Source organism: Gymnogyps californianus, chromosome 7 (genome assembly GCF_018139145.2).
Source record: "Gymnogyps californianus isolate 813 chromosome 7, ASM1813914v2, whole genome shotgun sequence".
In the NCBI taxonomy this organism is placed as follows: Eukaryota; Metazoa; Chordata; class Aves; order Accipitriformes; family Cathartidae; genus Gymnogyps; species Gymnogyps californianus.
The window spans coordinates 37,364,145-37,388,262 of record NC_059477.1 but is presented as its reverse complement, the minus strand read 5'-3'; the positions used below and the strand labels follow the sequence as shown (position 1 = coordinate 37,388,262).

General features: G+C 38.2%; 1 protein-coding gene across 1 annotated transcript in view; it reads right to left on the bottom strand.

The window, feature by feature from the left end:
• THSD7B (thrombospondin type 1 domain containing 7B) overlaps positions 1–24,118 on the bottom strand; it is a 276,547-nt gene that overhangs the window by 112,645 nt on the left and 139,784 nt on the right. The window contains exon 12 of the mRNA XM_050900047.1: positions 23,898–24,001. Within this exon, the coding sequence (XP_050756004.1) occupies positions 23,898–24,001 (104 nt within the window). The remainder of the gene's footprint in view (positions 1–23,897; positions 24,002–24,118) is intronic.

Sequence of the window (24,118 nt, the reverse complement as noted above, 5' to 3'; positions counted from 1 at the left end):
TGTGAACCAAGACTGCCCACTGTTTAAGGAGAAGTAGGAGAGAAATATATTGCTATAAAGCCCATTCCTCCTCCCACCCACACACTGAATGCAGAACTCGGGATTGATACATTAATGTCTAGCACCATTTTCATTTTAATACAAGTGTTTTCTTATTGCAAGTGGTTCACACCCTGCCTGGCTAGAAAGACAAAATAATATGATTTTTTAATGTTTCAAATTTACTTCGGCCAGAGAATAACTGCAATCTGAGTGCTTCTACATTATGCAATCAGTCTAAGGAATCTTTCACAATTTTTCCCTTCTTTTTCTAACATTATTATAGGTTTTAAATTGCTTTTACTTTCATTTTCTATTAAAAAGAAAATCAATGGAAGTGCATTAGATGATTAATGATAGAAATTATGCTTCTGCTCCTTTCAGAGAACATAACAAAATACAAAAATACGCTTCCTTTTTTTCCCTCTTTGTGTGGCCCACAATTACTAAAATTACTCGAGTTCAATTTATTTGTAGCACCTATCATCAAGTTATATTTAAGATGAATTATTTATTGTACAACTTGAAAATAAAACTAAGATATCCTGCTATATATACACCCATTGAGACCACAGCAAATACAGAGAATCAAACATGCCAAATAACATAAGAGAGAGAAAATGGAAAACAAACACAACGTTTACAGTATTTCTAGTAACTCAAGTTGGAAAAATCACTTAGCTCATTAAGAAAGCACTGACTTTCTTTTGAAAGCTCTGCCTCAGTAATACATTCACTGGCCAGTGTTTTTAGTGATAGTTGAATGAACTTAAAATCTCATGCAGCCTGTTTTATTCCAGCCAGGTCCAGCTTTTGGTAGCACCCCGTGGTCATCTTTCACGACAGCAGTAGAGAGCTCAATACTACAGCCAACTCACATGGCAAACCCAGCCTTAGGAAGGTCTCAGAAGACAGCCCTGTAAACTTGTCCAGCCAAACGTTCATTTCAGTCTGAATTGTTTTGGTATTGGGTTTGATAAAATTATCCACTTGTATCATCTTTCAGATAACTGGGCATTCGAAAACACTGCATTATGTTGGTTTAGGAAAATACATTTGAAAATCTTGCTCTGGAAGGCAGGCACTCTGCCATTTCACTCCATCTATCCCTTTACAGTGACGCACAGATACTAAATCCAGAACATAACACTAACACACTGACATATTTACAACTCCCCCAACATTAAATTTAAAACATTATGGTCCAAGGTAACACCTAAAGATTTTAATCTACCCTTCCTCTTCAGCTCCCCACTCCCCAGCTCTGCCTCTTCTCTTTTTGGCATTCAAAACTCCTTGCTGCTCTTGGCCGGTTAGGGACCAGCAACTAAGCCACTGTGGACATATATGGGCCCTTCAACAACTTTTCAACTCACCCTGATGCCTGCTGCTCTCACCTGCCCATTCTCCTCCTCCCCCAGTTAATTCTGTTGTTAATGCCCAAATCCTGTCCTACCAGGCGTGCTCCAAAGCCCCAAGTAAGACTGCACAAATTAACCTGCCATTGCATGGATCTCCTCATTACAAAAAGGAGTTCTGTGGCAGCCTGTTGTCCGTTGGGGTGGATTCATCGCATTTTCTTATTTGCATCTTGTGTCCAAAATTCTTATTTGCTCACTGCCTGGCCACACAGCTAACACTTAAGGGAGAATGAACAAGTTTGTCTGAAATTATCAATTCCTCCCTGACAGTACTGCCTGCATAATGCTGTTTATACCATTGCACCTAAGTAAAGACAGGCAGATTTGGACTGGTGTAAAATAAGACTAGAATGTGGCTTCCTCTATTTATTTGTAATTTTAATTAACCATGCTTTTCCAGAATTCAGACCACTGTGGCATTTTACAGCATACAGGCTTGTCATCTTTATCAAAGTCCAAAACTGCAATTCAGAAGGTAGTAACACGGAAATCTGGAAACCCCCTCATCACTTTCTATATTCCACTGTTAAATTTTTCTAAAGTACCAATGGATTTTGTAGATATGGTCCTGCATAAAACTTTCCACTTCAACTGTTCTTTTCTACAGTAAAGAACAGACAAGAATACTAAGTGCTTTGAAGTCTGAAGTCTGGCTACTCATCTCCAGCCTAAAACTGATAAAACAACTAAATCTTTGACGAAAGCTAATAAAAATGCATACGCAAATAATTCATGTTATCTCAATTAAGTATCTTTCAGCCATCATGCAATATTGTCTATCTCATGAGACAAAATAAAGATACTGTACTTGAGACTGAAGGGTCAGCAGAGTCTAAGTACAGTGAAGACACTGCACTTAGATTAAAGGTGTAAGAGGCAGAAAGAGATTGTGAAAAATTTCCCACACGCAACCTTGAGAAATCAAATGTTTGGGGCCTTTCAGGAGATTTGCCCAGTGGGAAACCTAAGTACACAGATTTGAATCCCAGTAAGAGCAAAGTCACACTCTGATGTGTGGGAGTTCCATACATGTATACATAACGTATAAATTATACATACAGAAAGGCTTTTTATAGTTCTTCTTAAACATTCCTAGTGTGCGGGGGAAAAGTGTTTTACAGAAACCCTACCTCAGGGCATCCTTTCTTTAGCAGGAGAAAAAAAAGACAAAACAAAACAAAAAACCACCACAAATTCCCCAGAAGAGACTAACAGTCCAAGATACTGAAGGATATATTTCTATACAGTGCATATAAAAGACCCTGATTCCCATAAGAATTGGTATTTCCCCTGGGTCATGTTAAATGAACTTTTCTGTGTGAGCGAAGGAGTTCCAATAGGTTTGCCTCTTAAGAATAATAAAAATAATTACACTCATCTTTCCTTATGTTTGTTGTTCAGACCATTCTCACTGCTAGTACATTCCTTTTTACTCTTCTTTTGAAGCTAACAGATCTAAAGGGACTATTTGCTTTCCCTTTCTAGTCTCTTAAAAACAAGGTAGAAGATCAGAGAAGATGCAAAGGGAGATATCTTACAGCACGTTATGATTTTCTTATGATGATTTTCTCTTCCTTTCTTACAGGCAGAAAAAAAAGAAACAACATTTCTTATTTAGCTGCTGCTACTCTTCTTAAATTTGCACTAAATTGTTATAATTGACTGGGGATTATAAAGCAGATTGTATTCCTGCTGAAACAATGGGAAAACTCACATTTACTTCAATAGGAAAAGAACAGATCCTATTACACTTTCTTTTTAATATCTATGAATGAAGCATTTGTTTGCAAGCATTTGTTTCTAAACCAATTACACAATCCAAACACTGATTGATCACTATAGGATCGTTCATGCATAACAGATACAATATTTGGACACAAAAAGTTCTCTATTGTGATTTCTTTACCCTTGGTTCAGATCATATAATTTATGGTTTGTTTAACCAAAAACCAATCAAATGCAATAAAAACAAATTAATACAACAGAAAGTAAATTGCATCAGATGTAGAAATACTTTCCACCCTGCTGGAAGATTATTAGTATTTTTAGCTATTCTTCATACGCTTCATTCTAGCTAACCCCAGGGTAGAGCTGACTTGGACACTACACTACATTTTCTTATATTACAGTCTTTCCAGTACAAACTATTTTAATCTTGGCTATAATAAATCACCAGTTTGATTCTCATCTTATACCCTCTTTTCACCTGTGAAGTTTTGTTCATCTTTGCTGGAGCTCAGAGCAGTTTCTCCCACAAAATTGCTCTGTGTGTGAATCTTTCTAGACGCAGAAGGTTTCTGCCAACTGTCGTCACAAGATCAGACAACATCACGCTTAAAGCGAGGCGCGCTTAAAGCAGGGGAAGGTCATCTTTGGTAAGCAACTTGGAATAAAATTATACAGAAGTGGTTTATGTTTATTTTTTCTGGCTTCTTAAAAAATATTCTTTAAAAAAAAAGAAAATCAGAGAAACAAGAGCCCATGAAAACGTAGAGAAGAGACAGTAACCTGATGGCGCCTCTGAGGGAGGTGGTTGTTCATATTCTGCCAGTGCCACAACAGTGGACCCACCACTTACTTCTATATATCCTTAGCATGCCTCTCCTGGCTCATTTGAAAGTGGTCAAGCCACAAGTACGTATCGTCAGCTTCCTCCTCCTGCAAGAGCAGAAAAATCCTCCACACCTCTGAGAAGTCCTCAGTGTCCACGCACAGCAGCAGGACCTATGCTCACCTCTGGAGAGGCAGGTCCATGCCAGCCATGGAGGGCATCATTAAGGAGCACATCAGTGACTCAGACCTGAGGCTGCCTCAGTGACACGAAGCCCAGAGGAACATCTGACTCTTTCTTCCCTGGAGAGAGAACAAAGACTATGGCCAATTATGCCCAGCACTACCATTTCCCTTAAAACCAAGTAAATGTAATCAGAGGGACTTCCAAAATTTCCCAAAGTGGTAATTACTTCTTCCATTTTAGAATAAGTTATTTAGGACATAAAATTCAATGCAAAACCAACTCAGTACTTTGAAAATCCATCAAGATTCACATCACATTTCCTTTTCAGAAGAGAGAACCAATATTTGGAATTTTAAGTGTGTATTTCAAAGAAACAGTAAACAGCAGCTTTTTAATTCAGCAGAAGCCCAAAGGAAAGGGAACTTTCCATACCAATGTGCTGTACTTGCGAAACTAACTCTTGCTGTTGCTATAATGAAAGTATACATACAGCACACCATGAATTCATAGTAATTTGTTTCTATGAGCAAGTTTGACATGGCACAGCCAAATAAATTAAGATTGTATGGCTACACAGAACTGAAAGATTCTCTAAAATATTGCATTGGTATTTTGCCTTTTCTAGATCATTCATCGCATCAGACCTTTGTCTCAATTTCTCTTTAAACCTTTGTTTTGTCCTATTTGAAGACCCAAGCTCCAGGGTTATATCTTATCAGTTAATTAACTTTTAGAATGGAAACATGGCAAAAATTACTATATAAACTTTTGCTCATATGTATCAAAGCCAATGTCAACAAATATGGTTCCTGTGTACCTAATCCAGGAGACTTATAATAAAAATCTCATCTTCCATTTACAGCCTGAGGCAAAAGTAGGTCTTGCAGAGAGATGTGTGAAGTGACGAGGTTTAATAGAGCAATAACGTTGCTCAACAGTTTAAATATTGGTCTAGCTACTAAACTTTATGCCATGAGGTTCTGGCATTACATTATTAAATACCAAGATTTCATCCACGGTTTTCACTTACTCGGAATAATGCAAAATTCATTTCAGCAAAAAAAAATTGCAATTTAAGTTCCCCCCCCAAAAAAACACTTGAAGGTAACGCTACTCTTCAGTACATCCAGGCAACACTAACGGGGAAATATGCGGGGGGGGGGGGGGGTGTAATATATCAGTCCTTCACTGTAAATTAATGAACAACTTAGCAACAAAATACTAGAAGCAATGAAAACCATCGCTTTCATTCAGGCTCTATAAGGTCACTGCCAACGAGGAATAAAGGAGAAACCAATTAAGCTGGAAAGTCTGAATCAACAAATAAGGAAGAGGAGGATCCTTGGAGGCAACTTTGATTTCTATTTTACTGGCTCTTCACCGAACATCAGCAGATCTCATTGATGTGTATTAAAAAAAAAAAAAAAAATCAGGTAAGAGGGAATTGAACAAGAGCCAGTGTTTGAAAATAATTTTGCCCACAGTTCAAAATGACAATGAAAGACCCAGCAGTGAAAAGGATGAAACACAGAAAAAGAATAAAGAATTTGAATGGGAATCAGAGCCTGAGAAGATGCTGCGAGGGCTGGGAGAGCCCGGCAGCCCTTCACTCAGCTCCGAGTGCACCTCTTCCCCCAGGTCAAGTATACTTGACAAAGGTCAAGTATGAATTTTATTTTGTATTTTATCTCTGAAAAATAGGATAGCAGTGGTTTTTAGTAATAGAGGGAGAAAAATCTGTACATAGCAGCCAAGTGCAACACCAGTCATCCCTATTAAAGAGTTCAATAAAAAGTAATGTGTCCTGTAGTTGATACACTCCACAAAGGATTTCGGTTGCTGAATGTACCAATCTTATCAGATAACAAGTGAGCAGAAGTTTAAGCCATGTCAGGAATTAAGGCAGAAAACTTGGATCTTGACCACAGTTCCTGTACACCATGTTGTGAGCAGCTCACCGTTCCCACAACCCCATGAAGGCAGCCAGAGGTCCCTCTGGCAGCGGCAGGCCAGCAGCCTGCTCCCATCCCTCTCACCCCAAGATCCGTGCACAACGCCAAAGGATGTAAAGGAGGATGTAAACTTACGAAAATTCCCCTGAAGGTGATGCCAGCCCTGTATGGGACTTTTCCTCCACATCTACTATACAGCCCACAGCCTTACGCATTTCTATTGAAGCCAGGTCACCTGCAGTTCTTGGAAAAGGGCTTCCCCAGTGCTGGCTCTTCTTCAAACGATGCTCTAAATACCGTGATGATCCCGCTATTCACCCTTTTTTATACCCATTAAGGAACAGGGCAGAATGTTTATTTATTGCTAGGCATGAGAAGCATGTGTTTGTTAGGTTTGGGGTTTTTTGGGGGGGAGCGGAGGGTTGAAGTTGAGTTGTTTTGAGTTGATCAGGTGTATCACCACGCCAAAGTTATTCTCTGCACACTCTGCATGTCACACAACTGTTCATCAAAGTGTTAAAAAGCAATGCTCATTTTCACAGGTAGATGTTCTATAAAAAACAACACACACACACACAAAAAAAACCACCTTAACCATCCATGCGCAGATTTTCTTAAAACTGAATCTCCTCCAGGAGCAAACGGTCTGTGATTCCCTTGGCAACCCGGAAGTACTAAAAAAGCCTTAATAATCTGCATTAGAAATAAACTTCAAAGTTAGGAATATAAACTTTAGGAAGCACTGAATGATTTCTTGCAGCAGGTCAAAAGTCAAAGAAAGACTTTTCTTCAAAAGTATGAAAAAATTAACTATATTCTTCAACTGCATAATGTCAAATTACAAGCAGAAGCTGAAGTTACTGGAAATATTAAGAGGTTACAAAGACTGTAACTTTTGGCAACACTTAATAAAACAATTAAAAACTCATATGTCCTAAAGATTTTTTTGATATATTAGTAATATGATATACAAGAATATCAAACCAAAATTAGTTCACAAATTGAAATGGATTTCCGGGAAATTTCTCTCATTACATTATACATTAGCTACAGTTCGTATAATCAAAAGCTAAGATGTTTTCCAGCCTCCTTTAATCGAATGAAACCAAATGGCATCAGTCTTCCACATTAAGATAGTCCCTCTCCTGACATTTGTTCTATGAGAAAATTATAAATCCGGGGAAAAAAAAAAAGATGGCTTTCTGACTAAAATAATCCCTTCTTCCCCAGCCCTCTCCAAGGAACGGACCCCACAGAAAACACAAGGTATTTGTGCTGTCTTTCAGAAAACTTGAAGATAATTGGTTATTTTATGTACACATCACACTTCTACCTAAATACATACACAAAAGCCATTCCTTGTAGGTTTATATACACATATATATGTTATAATTTACTGCCATTCCTCTTTTTTTTTTTTTTTTTTTTTAAGGGCAGGGTTAAATCTATATAGGTATATTAAGAAACTTTCTCAAGGCAGTTTCACTAAGAACAGTTTTGTAAAGGCAACAAAACTTCTTATCCTTTAGTTTCAATAAAATGCAAGAGAACATACTGTAGATTTAGGTTACCATATCAGTACTTTTGATTTACTCACATTTTCAACGTGAAGACAGGCAATTCCCATATATAACTTTATTCCAAAGCTGTAACCTTGACTTTTACCAAAAGTTCAATTGCAGGGATATTGTTTTTGACGTAAGATGAAGGAAGAAAGGAGTTCTCACAGATAAGATAATGAACTGTCAAATGCAGCTTATGAAATACTACTGTTTCAAATAGATGCTCTGATTTAATATGTGTTGACAGTCGATTCAAAAATTATGACTAGGTCATTATGTAGCACACCAGCTACAAAGCTTGAATTACTTATTTGTTTATCTCATAAAGCATTAGGTGTGTGAACCAAAGACATCCCCACAGCCTTCCATGTAGGGAGCAGAAGTAACAATTAGACTAATACTAAATTAAATACCACATATTGAAGGTGTATGGTTAACAATGTACATAAAATTGGAATTTTTCAAAAGGTAAAGAAAAAAGTATTGAAAAGTACTATTGGTAAAGTTACTGATTACACCAAGATAAAAAAGTTGTCCTCTAGTTCTTGAAAATAATAAAGGAACACACAAAATGGCTATTTTAACTATTAACCCACTGTCCTAAGTACTCATACAACTGTAAAAATACAGTGAAGCTTAAAAAAACCACCCCAAACCACAAGATTATCTCCTGGGTGTGATGAGAATTGTGTACCCATATAAACTATAAACACAGAAAATAATCTTTTTTTTTTTCCCTCTACTCAACTTAATAAACGCAGTGAGTTTTTTCTAATACAAAGAAAAAAAGATGAGCTGCCAATACTGATGTGTCTGCTATCAATAAATGAGAATTCTTGATGAGACTACAAGGTTTTCCAGTACAGTAAACATGCAAAAAAAGCTGAGATTCATATGATGCTTTGCACAGATTCTTGTATTCTACATTGTCCAATATAACAGAAGCCCATTTCACACTGCTCTATGAAATTATTCTAGAAAAAATAAGTGTACACTGGAGGTAGGGACACGGGTTACATTTAAGTTAAAAGACACAAGATTGACAGTCTTCTCCCAGCAAAAGAATGAGCAAAGATTGTGAAGAAGTGAGAAAATGCTTAACTCTCTAATGTTTCAAATGCTTATCTACCTTTCTATCATACATGTTTAAAATGAAGTTTAATATACTTTCCATTACAGTTACAGTGGGACTCCTCAGTAACAACCCCAAACAAACATGTTACACATAATCACTTTCCAAAATCAAATTATTCTTTATCAATACAAAATCTGCTACACCTACAAAAACATTGAATAGCAAACAACAGTCACCTGCTACCAATATTAAACTATTCTTTTCAGAGTAACTTACATAAGGAAACAAACAAATGAGACCTGATTTTTCTCCCCCACAAGAAGGCTGCCCAGTGTCCACTGCCTACCTCGTCCCAGCAGTGCCAGAGGCAGTGCCCAATGATGCACCCACATCCCTCTCCCGAGCCATGATGGCTGCTCCATCATCTTTACATTATACTTCAGCTAAGATAACTGAGGTTTCACAATAAGGCTATATTTACTCAACAAAGCCTTAAAAAACAGACTGAAAATGTTTACACAGTTATCACATTAACATATATTTTTGAGTGAAACCCTGTTGTAGCCAATATTTAACAGGTGAATTCAGATGACCGGAATAGTAACATAAAAGGGTACGGCTCTTCCAGAAGGACATGCAAATGATGGTGACATGTTTTATTTTATCTATAAATTATACACCTTTTCAGTCTCTGGGCTAGTCTATAGAGAATGACTGACCTACTGAATGCCCAGCTGATGATTAAAAGGGAAAGGAATGTGTGTGCTATGCTGGGAAAAGGACCTCCAACAAGGTGAGCTCATGAGCAAGCAGGAGGACACCATCCACACCACTCCATCTGGTGCCACAGGAACGCAGAACAGCTCAGAAAGTATAGCCAATTCATAGACTGTTTTGGTGAATTCGGTAAAATTTGGTCTGTTGGGGTGGGGACAGAGAAAACTCTACTCAGCTAGACCATAAGCCGTGAGAAGGAACCAATGGAGAACATCAGGGTGGAGGGCAGGCTGAAAGAGAATGACCATTAAATTACACAGGTAACAACAGCTGGGATGGGCAGGTAGACTAATACATTCATATAAATATATTTGCATTAAAGCTAAGTAAGGTGTCCTGGAAGGCTGGGCTGGTAGGGAAAAGAAAATTGAAGAAAGGTGCAGTTCAGAAAAAAGAAACACCAAAGTGAAAGCTCTCCTATTAGGGAACGGGCACAACCATGGTAGGGATAAGCCGGAGTATGAGAGAACAGCTAAGCTCAGTCAAAAGCTATTCGCTGCCCTCGAACAAAAAAAAGGTGAAAACTAGGTCAAGTTCCTGAGGATTAGCAGAAGATTGCAGCCCAAGCATGCAAAAATCAGATTTAGCAACGGGCATTAAAGGTAACAAAGGATCCTTCTGCAAACGCGGTAAAAAACAGACACTCTCCACTCTCCCACCCCATCTCCCCAAAAACTGGCCCAAACTTGCACCACCCTTCACTGAGCGGATCAGCTACAATCCCAGGAGTGTTACAATGAGCAGTTAAAAGGCGGCAAGATCTCAGGCCTCTCAGTCCTCTTTCAGGGAAAGAGCTGTCAAGGATAAGCCGGCTATTTTGAAATTGTCTGTCCTAATGAAGGCTGGCTCTAGCAAACTTACAGAAACCGATCTTGATATGTCAGAAATGAGCATCTTTGAGACCTCATGGAGGAAGTGCAACTTATCAGCAAACACTCTGCCTATCCTTATAACAGCTCTGTTTATTTTTATTTTTTATTTAAGATGAGGGGTATGGAAATACAGGCCCATCAGCTTATTTTGGATTTGCACAAAAATATTGGAACAAATAATTATCCAGCAGATAACAACAACTACCACAGCTAACAAAAAAAGAAAAAAGTTAAATACACCAACTTTCTTTCTGTAATAGATTGATGGACTCTGGGAAAGAAAACGAAGAACTGTAGCCTCATTTTATAATAGCTTGTTTCCTTGAGGACAAAAATCCTAAAAGTGCTCCTCACTGTGAATCCTAAATGACATCCAAACACGCCTTTAGCAGTTTGATTCGTATGTGCGCACTCTAACCAGGAGTAACTGGGTAAGCAAAGATTGGGTGGAGTTGCCATAAAAACATATAATATGCTTAGCACTGAAGAAAACCTCTGAAACAGAATAGAGCCTTTTGCTTTATGATTATCTCTGGACCTGATTCACCACTGTTTTATTACTGACTTTTGTTATTGTATCTGAATACAATTTGATTTTATGAGATCTTAAATATTACCTTTATAAACATTTCATGGGATGTTGACTCTCTATCTGCAAATTGCTTATTTGCTTATTGTATCTGTTCATTGATGCCATTGCAATAGCTTATTTTTGCATTAACTTCTTTGTTGACTCTAGTTTATCTTCTGAGAAAATCCTGGGATGGAATTTTTAATAAGAAACCCTTAAAAAAAAAAAGATATAACTGTAACTGGTAAAGACATTTTCCTTTACAGTGTTCTGTTTGCAGTATAATTCAATCACAGAGTTTATGCCAGTCACCGTGAGATTTCAAGAAAGTACTTTGTTTATCATTTAATCAATATGATTTGAGCAACTCAGAAGGATTTTTAAATAGTAGGCTAAATTCTGTACACACCTCCTCCAACTTTACCAAAGTTTCAAACTATTGCTCAATAAATGCTTTCCACACATCATTTCTTTTGCTTCCACCATTCTTACTGTGGAAACTCAACACCAATAAAAACCCGTGGCTGACCTCCATCTATACAACACACATGAACTTGTTTCAAGTAATGGAAGAAGATGATGACTGCACTGGATGAAGACACAACAGGATCATTGGGCTCCCCTGATCAACCTACTTGAGAGGTTAGTGCTAACTGACAGCTGTACTTGTATACCCATCACTTCTTCTACTGCAAACCTTAAAGTTTACATTCCACAAAGCACAGACTCAAATTTTACTGAACTAAAGCCCAAGAATTAAGTGTATTTAACTTCTGGAAACACATCAGATGATTATTTCACTCATAGTAAATATTTAATACTTGCAAAACCACAGGACCAACTGCAAATTGTTAATATGTTTCGTTATTATTAAGTTTGCCCCTTGGAAACACCAGCTCTCAGGGTCAAACGAAATTCCATAATCTTTCTAAATTTCTTTCATGGTTACTTTCAATATTTACATTTACCGTGAAATTCATCTCACTAGGAAAGACAGGCATCTTTCAAAGTCTTCAGATAAGACAATTTAAGCAGAGATGTATTTTGCCCTGTTTCTCATCAAAGCACTTAAAATTGGAAAGTTTATGCTTTCATACAGGATTTGCAGAGTATTTACATTTAAATAAGCTTAAAAAAAGGCACGACACATGATCTAAAAACAAAAATTAATAAAAAGCAGCCATCTTCCTATAAACGCTACAATTAATCATTATGATGAACAGATAGAAAGCAATCCATCTCATCATACCATAGAGCTGATGTAGCTTTTCCTTTCATACACCACAGGAGTTAATTATTATGAGCAGATATGCTTAGATTACATGAAAATTTATATTCCATGAAACTAGGCACTGAAGATATCTATTTATTTTAAAGCACAAATGTATTCCCTGTTTATTTGGAGGTTTGCTCACATGCAACTTCACCAGCAACGTAGCCCACACAAAACCCATCCATCTTGCAGGCCGTGATTCTTATGTGCTCCACTAAGCAATCATTTCAAAGCAGTACTGAAAAAGCACCTGCTAGTCAACGCAACTTCTCTCAAACACAGTGCATCTGATTTGCCCCACGAATTCCCCAGTGTGCCCCAAACGACGTCTGCCATCACCATGTCACATGCTCTGGGGGTTAAAATGCAACAGAAGAGCTAAATCCCTCAAACTCTCTCAAGAGTCCGTGTTTGCACGTAGCTGCTCAGTTCTGCAGACCAATTTCTGCTTGATTTTCTCAAATATTGCTAATAAGTACCTATTATTAAGATGCCCTCCCAGAGCATAAGGAATAAAATAAGCCAGCAGCAAAGGTTTGTGGTCAGAAAGGGAGGAGGCTGTGGAAGCCCATCTATTCCTATCACACAGCAGTGGTTGGGACTGCTGCCCTCTCACATCATACATCCCCTGAGGACGTGCTGTTCTACTTCACCCTGAATTAAACAACTGCTGTAGTAGATTGCCTTCCACAAGCCTATTACATTTTAATAGGTCGGTTAGATTCCCTCATACTGCATACCTCTGGTTCAGGTGTTTCCTTTGCCTACACAAAGACCAGGACAAAAACAAAGATACAGAAAGTTAATATCCAAAAGACAATAGAACAGAGATAACTTGAAGAAATTTCAGTCACCTTGGGGCACATATCAAAGAAAACAAATATATGATTGCAGGACTGAAACTTCAGTGAACTGTCAAGAAGGAACAATACTACTGACCAGAATTGACCAGAAAAGCAGTAAAAAGTAACATTTGCTACAAGGCTTCAGATCCAAGATCCAAATTTCACATTACAAAATACCCTACTTCAGGAAAACTCTGTCAAATATCAGAATATATTATTCCAAACTTTCCTTATTTCACAAAGCCAATATCAGCAATCCTTTAATAAATGATGCACGCACGAGGCAAAACCAGCAGCTGCCAGGAAAAAATTGACTTTAGAAAAATCTTTGTTAGAAGGTGACATTTTTTTCATTACTATCTATTGCCATCAAAGTATAGAGATGGCTTTTTCTTGTGTAGTAATTTTATTCCAGTGGAATTCCAATTTTTTGGATGAAGTTTCTCTTGATTTATTATAATATAAAGAAGATGGAATCTTCTCCTGAGTCTTTTGAGAAGCAGATCAATGACAATACTGTTAACAAAAGGGGAGAAGGGGTATTTCCAACAGGAAAAATGCTCAGAAGTATTACTGCTGCAATCATCAGACTGGTTTAGAAAGTGCTAAACACACTGCTCAGTATTTTTAATATTTCTGAACGTATTTAGAAACCGTGCCAACAGAAAACAGCACCACTGGACGCAACGTAAAGCAAATGTAATATTGACCATTTCACAGTTACCTGATGTATTCTCGCAAGTGCAAGCACTTCATAAGTATCCTCATCACTTCCAGTTACTCTACTGTCACTTTAGTGCACCCGTTTGAAAGAAAGATGCTGGGAATTTTGAAAGATAGTTTGAGCCAAGGTTATTCACTTATACTGCAATTGAAAACTCATGTCTAAAACCTCTACTGCAGACATAAAGCTACTGGAGTAACATAAATATACAAATTCAGATTCAACGAACATGACATCAGGATTCCTTTTGCACCTTTGTGGCATGTTACATTTAACAAATCTTGTGCCTGAAGATTTATAGTAAGCCACACTGATGAGCTCTGCCATTTAGGATGCTAATATTCACGTTGAGCATTAGGGCTTAATTATTCAAAGAAACCTGACTCAATAATTTCCAATAAGAAGTGCTTTCTAACTAATGCAGAATAAGGGAAAATGCAAACTGCAACTTTTACCAAGCTCCTCTGAAGGAAATTCCCCAGGCAGCCCAAACCTTAGCAGTCTGACAATGAACAGTATCTGCTAGAAATCAAACATCTCCCTTTTTCCTTTCACCAACAGCTCGTTTTGTTTGTTTGTTGGTTTTTTTGGTTTTGGGTTTTTTTTTTGCTGGGGAGGATCCAAAGAACTGACAAAGTCCTTTAATATTTCATTGATTTAAGCAGGATCAGCCTTTCAACCCAGAACCATCCATTTCCTCAGCTAGGTAAAATAAATATCAAACTAAGCCCCTTTGGTACTACCGTACTGTAAAAATAAACAACCAGTCTTTATCCTTCCAGTTAATGACTCTGAAATTTCTCACAATTTGGTATTCCACTTAACTGAGATCATTATGGACAAGGAAGAGGTTATTCTGCTGAAGACTGGGAGAATAACATCTGTATGTTTTCCCGACAACTAATAGTATAAAAGCTTTTTAATAAACTTGCTTTTTTTTGGTCATGCTTCAAGGTTTCCCATTTAAAGGTCTATTTGAAGAAAAGTTCTCCTTAAGGCCATTTTCCAGAGAACCTGGATTTTATCCTGCTCAGCTCAGATGAATTTTTAACAATTTCCCTATGAACCACAGCAGCTTTGGCATGAATTATCTTTGGATTTGTAAACAGCACAACCGTGACAAGGAGGAAATTAAAATTTTTAAAAGCAAAAGTAAATCTAAATCAGTACTGAATGGGACTGCCTGCAACATGGAGCAGTGACCAAGAGGGACATGAAAGTGTTACATAAAATAGCAAACAAAAAAGGAGACCAAACAGGACTCAAATGTCTCAAGAACAAAGGATGATTCAATTAAATTGAAAATCATCAAGACACTAAAATAGTTTACTCACTGCAGGGTTAACCCATCGAACTGAGGTATGCCAGACACAAACAGAGGCCAAAAGATTAGGAAGAACATGAAAAAATCAGATATTTTTATAGCTAGTTACAGTGACAGTTACATGAGCTCATATAAAATACTCAGGATTATAAACCCTCATGTTTCAGGTTCTAAGTCAACGAAATACAGAGTTTTAGGATGAAATGGCTCCTGTATTTCTGATAAGGAGCACACGAGGCTGTGTGATCAGGTCTACTTACAACCCACCCGTGGCCACAGAAAAGATATCTGTTATAGTTTATAACATCCTCTGCACAAACCATGAAGCATGACCACCCAAGCCTACTGTTCACATAATAAAAATTTCTCAAGATTTGTACAAAAAGTCTGCATCAACTGTTCATAACTAGGATTTTAAATCACTGGAAGCTGGTGCTAAAAACAAGTCATAATTGGAAGGGCCTGTCTCCAGTTTGAGGGAGAGATTGCTCTTCATTAAGTCTCTCATTATGTCTTTCATCCTCCTGAGTAAGTCTCAGCACAGTTTGGTTCTCCTTGGACCCCTTTCATCTACTATACTGTTTAATGACAATCCATCATTTAAAAAAGGACCCCAAAAACGACTTTCACGAACGATAGTTGCTTAGATCATACAGACTACACACTAGATGAAAGAAATCTTCGGAGGACCAAAGAGAGCTGAACTTAATCAGAGGGATGAAAGACAAAATGAAAATCTATCTACCCTTACATTTAAAAAGGAGTTTCCTTCAGATAAGATGATCTTGACTGCCTCTGTGTACCTGTCAAATATGGTTTGAGTACTGTCAGATCACTTGGGACTTTTATGATTGAGATGCTCTAGCAATTCCTGTAAATTGTACACATTTGGATGGTGCTGTCTTTGACTTTGAGGTGATCAGGCCATTTCCTATTAATCTAAAACCTTCTTTCCCCCCTTCTTCCCTCCTTCCTCCTAATCAAGGCAGAAATACATAGCCTGGAAAGCTTTGATGTTCCTCTGCTTTACTTCTCATTATTTTGATCTTTTAACAATCCCTCTATTGGTACATGTTTGTAGTATACATTTTCAGCGTTCATGCCTTCTGGCTTCAAAAGACTTTTCTACTTGATCAAGACTTTTTTTTTCCCCAGAAAACAAATGCTGTGTGTGGTAGTAAGATGCTGATATTTGTTTTGTTTATCAGATAGGAACAGTACATAGTTAAGCTAGAAAGCCTGCTTATTTCCTTCTACAGAGTAGAATATACTGTCCTGTTTTTGAAGGAAATCAAATATATGTAATTTATCTGACGCAGTCTTCATCATCTTTATTTTACAGAAAGTCTACAGATTACTGAATTGCCTTTGGATAAAATGTTGCACTGTAGATTGCTGTCAGGACAAATTCTCCAAGAGTCTCCTCAATTTTTATGTTGCTGGCATAAGGCTACAGTGACAGAAATGAGTTGGAGTCTCTCTTGCTATTAGTTAGCGTCTATAAAGTAATGTCATGCCAATTCTCCTACCGCCCATGAAATACTCTTACAGCAGCTATACCTGAGGTGGAAGCCGGGCCAGACCCAGACTGAAATATATTAGCACTGTTTTAAGCGTCTTGTGATGCCTGCTGACATCTCCCATGAAAAAAGGAGGGTAGTCCACCATCACTCTTTTGTGAACAACCTGTCACTGGAAAATCAGTATCAATCTTTCTTCCCCTTGTCCTATCAACTAAGACCCAAGGAAAGAAAAATTGGTCTACAGGAACACATTACCTGGAGATCAGTGGGATGTAATACAATACAAAGACAAATTTCCATTCCCCAAACCAGTACCCAGCTGCAGACTCCAGTACAGCCATGCACATATTTACATAGAAAACTCTGCTACGCTGCCAGGTTTTAAGAAATTGGCCAAGGATGATTTCTATACAAGCAGGTGATTTTATTTCTCATAAATTAAACTGCAGGAATCTCAAAGGCAGCCATGAAATGCTCAGAGAGATTGATCCATCACATCTCACATAGCCTCATCTGTTCCTTCCTCTCTCCTCCTGCTCCCAGTCAATTCTAATGTTCCAAAACTGAAATAAATCCCACTGAAAATCTGTCTGGGAGAAGATATCTCTTCCTCATTCCACTGGTGCAGGAAAGGCTAAGAATGCATACATGCATACGTGACATTAGTATTGTATTTTTGTCTCCTCCTCCTTAATTTTTCCTTGTATTCCCCTTTGTGAAACACTGTCACACATTTTTGCATGAAGCTAATCTACTATCAAATCCACAATTAAACCCAGGCTTTGGGAAATAATTTAAAGATCAAAGCCTATAGGTAAACTCAGAGAAATTAGATACAAACAATCCAGACTCATGTAATAAAACAGCCATACTGCAGTGATAAATCCCTCCAACTCCCATGTGCAGATATATATAGTTAATCAAGAACAAAGATAAGTTTTAAACGCAAAATCAAGGATAAAGTTTCATTAAGTTCAAGAGATTTTAATTCGTTCACTGATATTTGCCAGAGCTTAGACTCCTAAATACCTAATTTCTTTCTGTTAATGAAATTTGGGTATTTTGAAAAAAGGTTCCTAATCTATTCTGAATCTATTGGCAAACCAGGAATTGGAATTACTCAAGAGAAAGTTTTAATGTTTTTATTTGACCTTAATTGTTTCTCATTATTTACAGTGGCAGAAAGTCTTATGGAACAAAAATAAAAGGGAGGATTACTTGTTAAAAATATTCTGTTTCAGGAATCAGAAGAATAAATTTCAGGAACTTGGAGAACAGAAGGAAAATGTAAGATACACATGATTTTATGATGGGCATTTTTTTACAACAGTATAATGCTACTCACGCGTAGTCCATAACTCTTAATTCCAGACTTACCTCTACAGCACCACTGCCCACCTTTCTACATAGTGTGAGTGCTGCACATTTTTTTCTTTAATGAAAATTTCACTTTTCTGATTTCAGAGCATGCTTGAATTTATCCAATGCGTACTGTTGGCCTGCCCTTCAAAGTACTCACAATTTGCTATTACCCAGATGTGTTATAGATGTAGTCCCTATTTCATTATACACACTGTTAGTGAAAATACTGAAGACAGTGAAGAGAATGCGTGCCCTGCGGGAAGCCATCTGAAATGGCCTTCCTGGTTGACAGCAAATGACTGATAACAGAGCTTTGAATGCGTTTTTCAACAAGTTGCACTATCACCTTACCCTGCATTTCTCTAGGTCATACTTTCTCATTGCACATGGGAGACTGTCACGTGGGACTGGACTCAATGTCCTCCTAAAGTCAAGAGACTATCATCTGTGCTGCTTTCCACTCACTTTATTGCCTAACCTCCAGCCCACTGCCTTGTCAAGGAATGAAATCAGATTATCAAGAACAAATACTAGTAAACCAATTCTGGTTTCGTTGTTTCTTATCACCTTATTACTCTCCATTTGTTTATAAGCTAAAAATTGCATTATCAGTGACAAGAAAATAACAATAGAGATAACACATACTTTATGAATTTGCAATATGATGTAGAGCGGCTACATCGGCAAAGTGTTGGTGAAGCCCCGGGCAGACGTGGCTGATAACAGACTGACGCTCTCCATCCTGGAAAGGCAACCCCCCAAAACTCAATCCCCATCCTAGACAGACTTCGCTTCACAAACTTTCCTTTCAAATGTATCATAAACAAGACTCAGCTCCTGTCCTTACCCTGGTAATTATTTTTCCCTCAACTATTTGCTACCAATGCCACCAGCTGCCAGGCAGGTGTCTTCCAGACCCTGACACTGGCTGGGACCACTCAAGTTCAGCTCACTGGGCTCCCATTTGTGTCCCTGCAACCACCCGTTATCCTAGACTAATATCATTAGAAAAACCACTGACAAATCTAATGAACCCCCAGCATCACTCAGTATAAGGCTCAAGGTGCCATTGTCCTACCAGGCAAACTTAATATTGGAGGGAGCTACTGATGACAGGCAAGCTGCTATCAGCTGGACAGATTTATACACAGGACTGCACCACAAAGCACTGCTCATAAAATACCACCGTCTAACTGAAGCAGTCCGTGTCTTCGCCACGTTTACTATCATAAATGTATTCATTGTAAACTTTAGGTTATCACATTGCCTCTAGCCTGTAAATTATAACAGGATTCTAATACGTACCTCCTGAAATTGGTAATTCAGTGCAAAAGCATTCTGCAACTCAAATTACAATGAATACATCTGTTAATTTAGCTAATCAGCAGTTATATTAACTACCTACAAAACAGGGAATAAGAACTGTTGAGTGACTATCTTATGAGCAAAAAAAATGGTAACACTGATGCTTTTTTGATGGCATGTCTCATTATAAATAGGTTACCATGAAATAATTTCAGCAGAAACAACAGTAATGTATATGGCCATTACTGTGTTACAGATTGATAATACACGAGATAATACAGCTAAAGGATGCCTGTTTGAAATATTTTTGTAGATGCAACGTTAATAGGCAACACCAAAATTCATCCTTTCATCTTGTTTAATATGGAACACGTTAACTTGGCCACTAATTTATTACAAATTATGTTTGCAATCACAGTTCTGCCTATATTTTATATAAGATTTTACTGGAACTATCACTGCATTTAGACACAGTCAGAAAACTTAGATAGCAGATTGCTACAATTTTTGTTCTCATAATGGTAAGTTTTTGATCTGCATCTCAGTCTAAAACCAGTCTTGTCTGCAATATCCCTATAGCTATCAGGAAGCTCCAGAGCAAGAGCCAGAAACCTGCAATGAAGGAGACATGAATCTTAAATTGCTTGAGTCCAGTGCTGCCTGCATTCCACTTTTTCACTGTCAATTCATACATCAACTTTTCAACTGAAACGGATTACATTTAACACCAACCATCTTAGCAAAGTCCACGTGGTGTGAATTTACAACCCGGTTAAAGAAGGAAAGAAATACATCATACGTGGTCTGATAGTAGAGCATACCAAAAGAAATATTCTACTGAGATGCCCAATGAGCCTATCCAGTATCGATCCACCCTGTGACCTCAGGTGAGCCAGGGAGAGTGCACTTCTCCAAAGCAGAGGAGTAGTTTCTCATTACTGTATTGGTGGGTTTGTTGTTGTTTTCCTGTACATAAATCAATAAATTATTCTCTAAGAATATTTGCTACTCTGTGTCACAGCATTTCTGTATTCTTGCAATGGGGAGCTACAGCTCTGAGATGGACTTACTGTCTCGTTAACGGGGGGAGATATGGTCAAATCCCCCAAATGAATCACAGTTAAGAAGTGGCAGGAGCAGGAAAAATAAGACATGACATGTTCCATTGCTGCACCTTCTCCTTGCTTTTGGAGAGTAATTTTTTTTTCATAACCATGTTGTCAGTGGTTATGGGGCCCCAGAGGGGCTCTAAGGAACTGAATGCAGTACCCCAGGGGGGTCTCATGAGAGCAGAGTAGAGGGGGAGAATCACCTCCCTCGACCTGCTGGTCACACTTCTTCTGATGCAGCCCAGGATACGGTTGGCTTTCTGGGCTGCAAGCGCACATTGCCAGGTCATGTTGAGCTTCTCATCAACCAACACCCCCAAGTCCTTCTGCTCAGGGCTGCTCTGAATCCATTCTCTGCCCAGCCTGTATTTGTGCTCGGGATTGCCCTGACCCATGTGCAGGACCTTTTCTCGCAGTCTTGACACCTTCGAGTCACTTGTCGAGGAAAATGACAGCTATATAGCAATAGAAAAGCTTGTAAAGATCTTCATTTACTGTTAGAAATGTTGTCTATGTCACTGTCAAGCAACAGTAACATCCTCACCCTGTTTTACTCTCAAGTGCCCTATCTCAGGGGCTTTTCGCAAATCATGCCTTAATGAAGTTTAAATAACAACTATATTTCTTAGTTCTAAATGCTACTTTTCTCTTACCTGCATGATTGTTTTCTGAATAAGTTAGTCCACTGAAGCTGATATACAAAATGAAAGGCTATTGTAATTAGTGTGATATCATTCCAAGATAAAGTCATGAAAACTGCAGCTTCAGACAGCTGTCATCTCTTTGGCTATTCTGCTTATTATTCACAGACAAATTCTGATATCTTACGCACGTTACATAGTATGTTTATGTGCAATTTCAGTGAAAACACTCACGGAACAAGACCTGTAAGTATCTATCTCAGAATCTAGCTTAGAGAAAGAATGGAGCTTGAAAGTCATTTCAGACTTAATCTTCCCTCAGCACAGTCATCGTTCTAAACAGGTACACATAAACATACGCTTTCTTTCTTTAGAAATAATTTATATTAATTCAATGTCCTTATATAATTGCCTAGATACGACAGTCACTGAAAACTGAAATCCTCTTATTTACATGACAGTCAGGATATGGACAGCAAAAGAAAAAAATTCTAAAAAAGGATGCTCTAAGGATCAGCAAGACTGATTATCTTCAGTGGTAAAAGGGTAATTGTTGTTACGTAGTAAAAAAGAAATTGGGCAAATTCATATAAATACTCTTTGGAGAATAAGCACTTACTGGCTAAAGACGCTGACACATTATGCAAGCCAACTACTATGTGGAGTGGTGGTGATACCTCGAACGAAAACTTATTTGTAGGATGCCTGAATATTGCAGGAAAGCATCTATCTATAACACCTGGCGTTCTTCCACTGATGGCACAGCTTCCCCTGAAAAGACCCACAGACTCATAGAATCATACAATATAATTTAGAACAGAAGGGACCTCTGAAGATCCAATGCCTGCTCTAAGCCAGGCTGACCTCAAAGTTAGAAAAGGCTGCTCAAGACCTTATTCAGTTGAGTTTTCAGTATCTCCAAGAAATCTACAGTCTCTCTGGGCAATCTGGGAACTTCCCTCACTACAGCCTATGACTGTTATCTTCTGTTATTTCACTGTGCACCTCTGGGAAGAGTGTGGCTCCATCTTCTCTGTGAATCCCGCTCCCATTAGACACTTCTCCAGGCTGAACAAGCCCAAATCCCCAGCCTCATCTCACATGTTACTTCAAAAATATCTCCAAAGACCCCCTTCATGGTGAAGAATGAGAGGATCAGAAGTCCTCCAGTGTTGAGGTCTACAAGCTGAAGAGACCCTGCAAGGCATGTAAGCAAACGCCACCCTTGGCTAAATGGCTACTCCCTGACAATATGGTGACACAGCACCTCTTCACACATGCTAGCTGCTCTTGAAGAGTTCAAGTAGCAGCAAGGTGAGGTATTAACAGCAGCTTTATGAAAGTTTACCTTACTAACACTTCGATAGATAAGATACAGAATCACTGAAAATCCAGCAGCTTGCTTTTCAGAAGCAATATGGTCAGAGTTAGCAGCTTGCTTTCAGCTGCCTTCTCCACAGATATCACTCCCCTTGTTCGTAGGAAATATCTTGAAAATCTTCCACGGATTTCATCTGAGAACTCATGTCAACTGAAACCCTACTCATCCTCAGTAATACCTAGCAGATTTGTTCTATCACTACATGTAATTATGAAAACCAAAGCTGTTACAAAAACCACAGTTAATTACAAAAACTGAACGTGGCACTGAAACAAATTTTGCTTAAACCCACCAAGCTATTAGATTCCTTTTCCATGATTACCACAGAACAGCACATAGCCTATGTAATTGTTGGAGGACTCTCCACAGAGTAAAAATAAGCGTGATACTCTTCTATTATACTTCAAATTCTGTCAGAGTAAGATTAATACAAAGTTCATGCACCTACCGGAGCATAAAGATTACCATCCCTTCACACAGAGATTGAGGAATACATTTTAGGACATCTCAATTTACAGAGCTTTCTTTGAAAGCCTTGTGGAAAGGCTTGTGGTCAAAACCTGGTTAAAGATATTTACTCCTTTGAGCTTTAGTTTAAAACACATTTCTTCTTTCAGACACAGCCCACATACTGTCAGGGCTTTTCTTTCTTTTCCTTTGTTTTCAGATTATATAAGAAATTAACTTCTTCTTTAAAGAAAAGTTTCTACCCTTGTGAAGGAGTAAATTATGATGTCAAGTTTCTTCAGTTAGCATACCTGTATAGTAATTTTTTTTCAATAAAAATAACCTTTTGTTAAAGGTTTCATTAGATTTCTCAGGAGACTGGTAACAGCCAAATCTCCAGCCATCTGCAGGAACCACTACAGACTCTGATCACACACTCTGAACAGTGAAATTCTTCTCAACACTTCCGTTCAGACAATGGGATCACTGTATTTTCCAAGCGCTTAATCATGCCAAGGGTAAGAGCCCAAAGCCTTTACCACGCTGAACTTCTCCAATAGTCTTAATGAAAATCAGGCCTCAGGCAAATTATCAGTAAAATTTAAAATCTGAGGAAATTATCCTTTCTATTTTTAGCACCAAGAATGGATTACTTCATAAAGGCCTATAGATAGACAGTTCTTCTGAAGGCCATGTGCTTCATCTTTAGGCAGAAGACCAGGTTACTGTAAAGAACACCAAGCATAAATCCCCTCCTATACTCCATGCATACTATCATGTTACTGGTACTTTAACGTCCAGCACAGCAGCAAAACTACAATAGGTCCACTTCCCAAAACACTTTAAGTGCTTCAGTCATTTAGTTTCCAAATTAGCTACTGTAAAAGAGTAAAGACCCTACTTAAATGCCACACTCCAACACCTTAAATATTTGGAGGCTGCATGGAGAAAGCTTACCCCTTGACTGCAAACCGTGTCCACACGCCTCATTATGTCCCAGCACACCCTGTCTCACCGAATCCGGCACCAGCACACAGTGACTCCAGCGGTGGGTCTTCCACCTGCAAGAGGAAAAGGTTAACCGTTAAGTGGTTAAAACTGGAAAACAGTTAACATGTCCAGGCAAAAACTTCAGTTACGAATTATGATATACTGTGGAGACTTAAGGAAAAATAGAG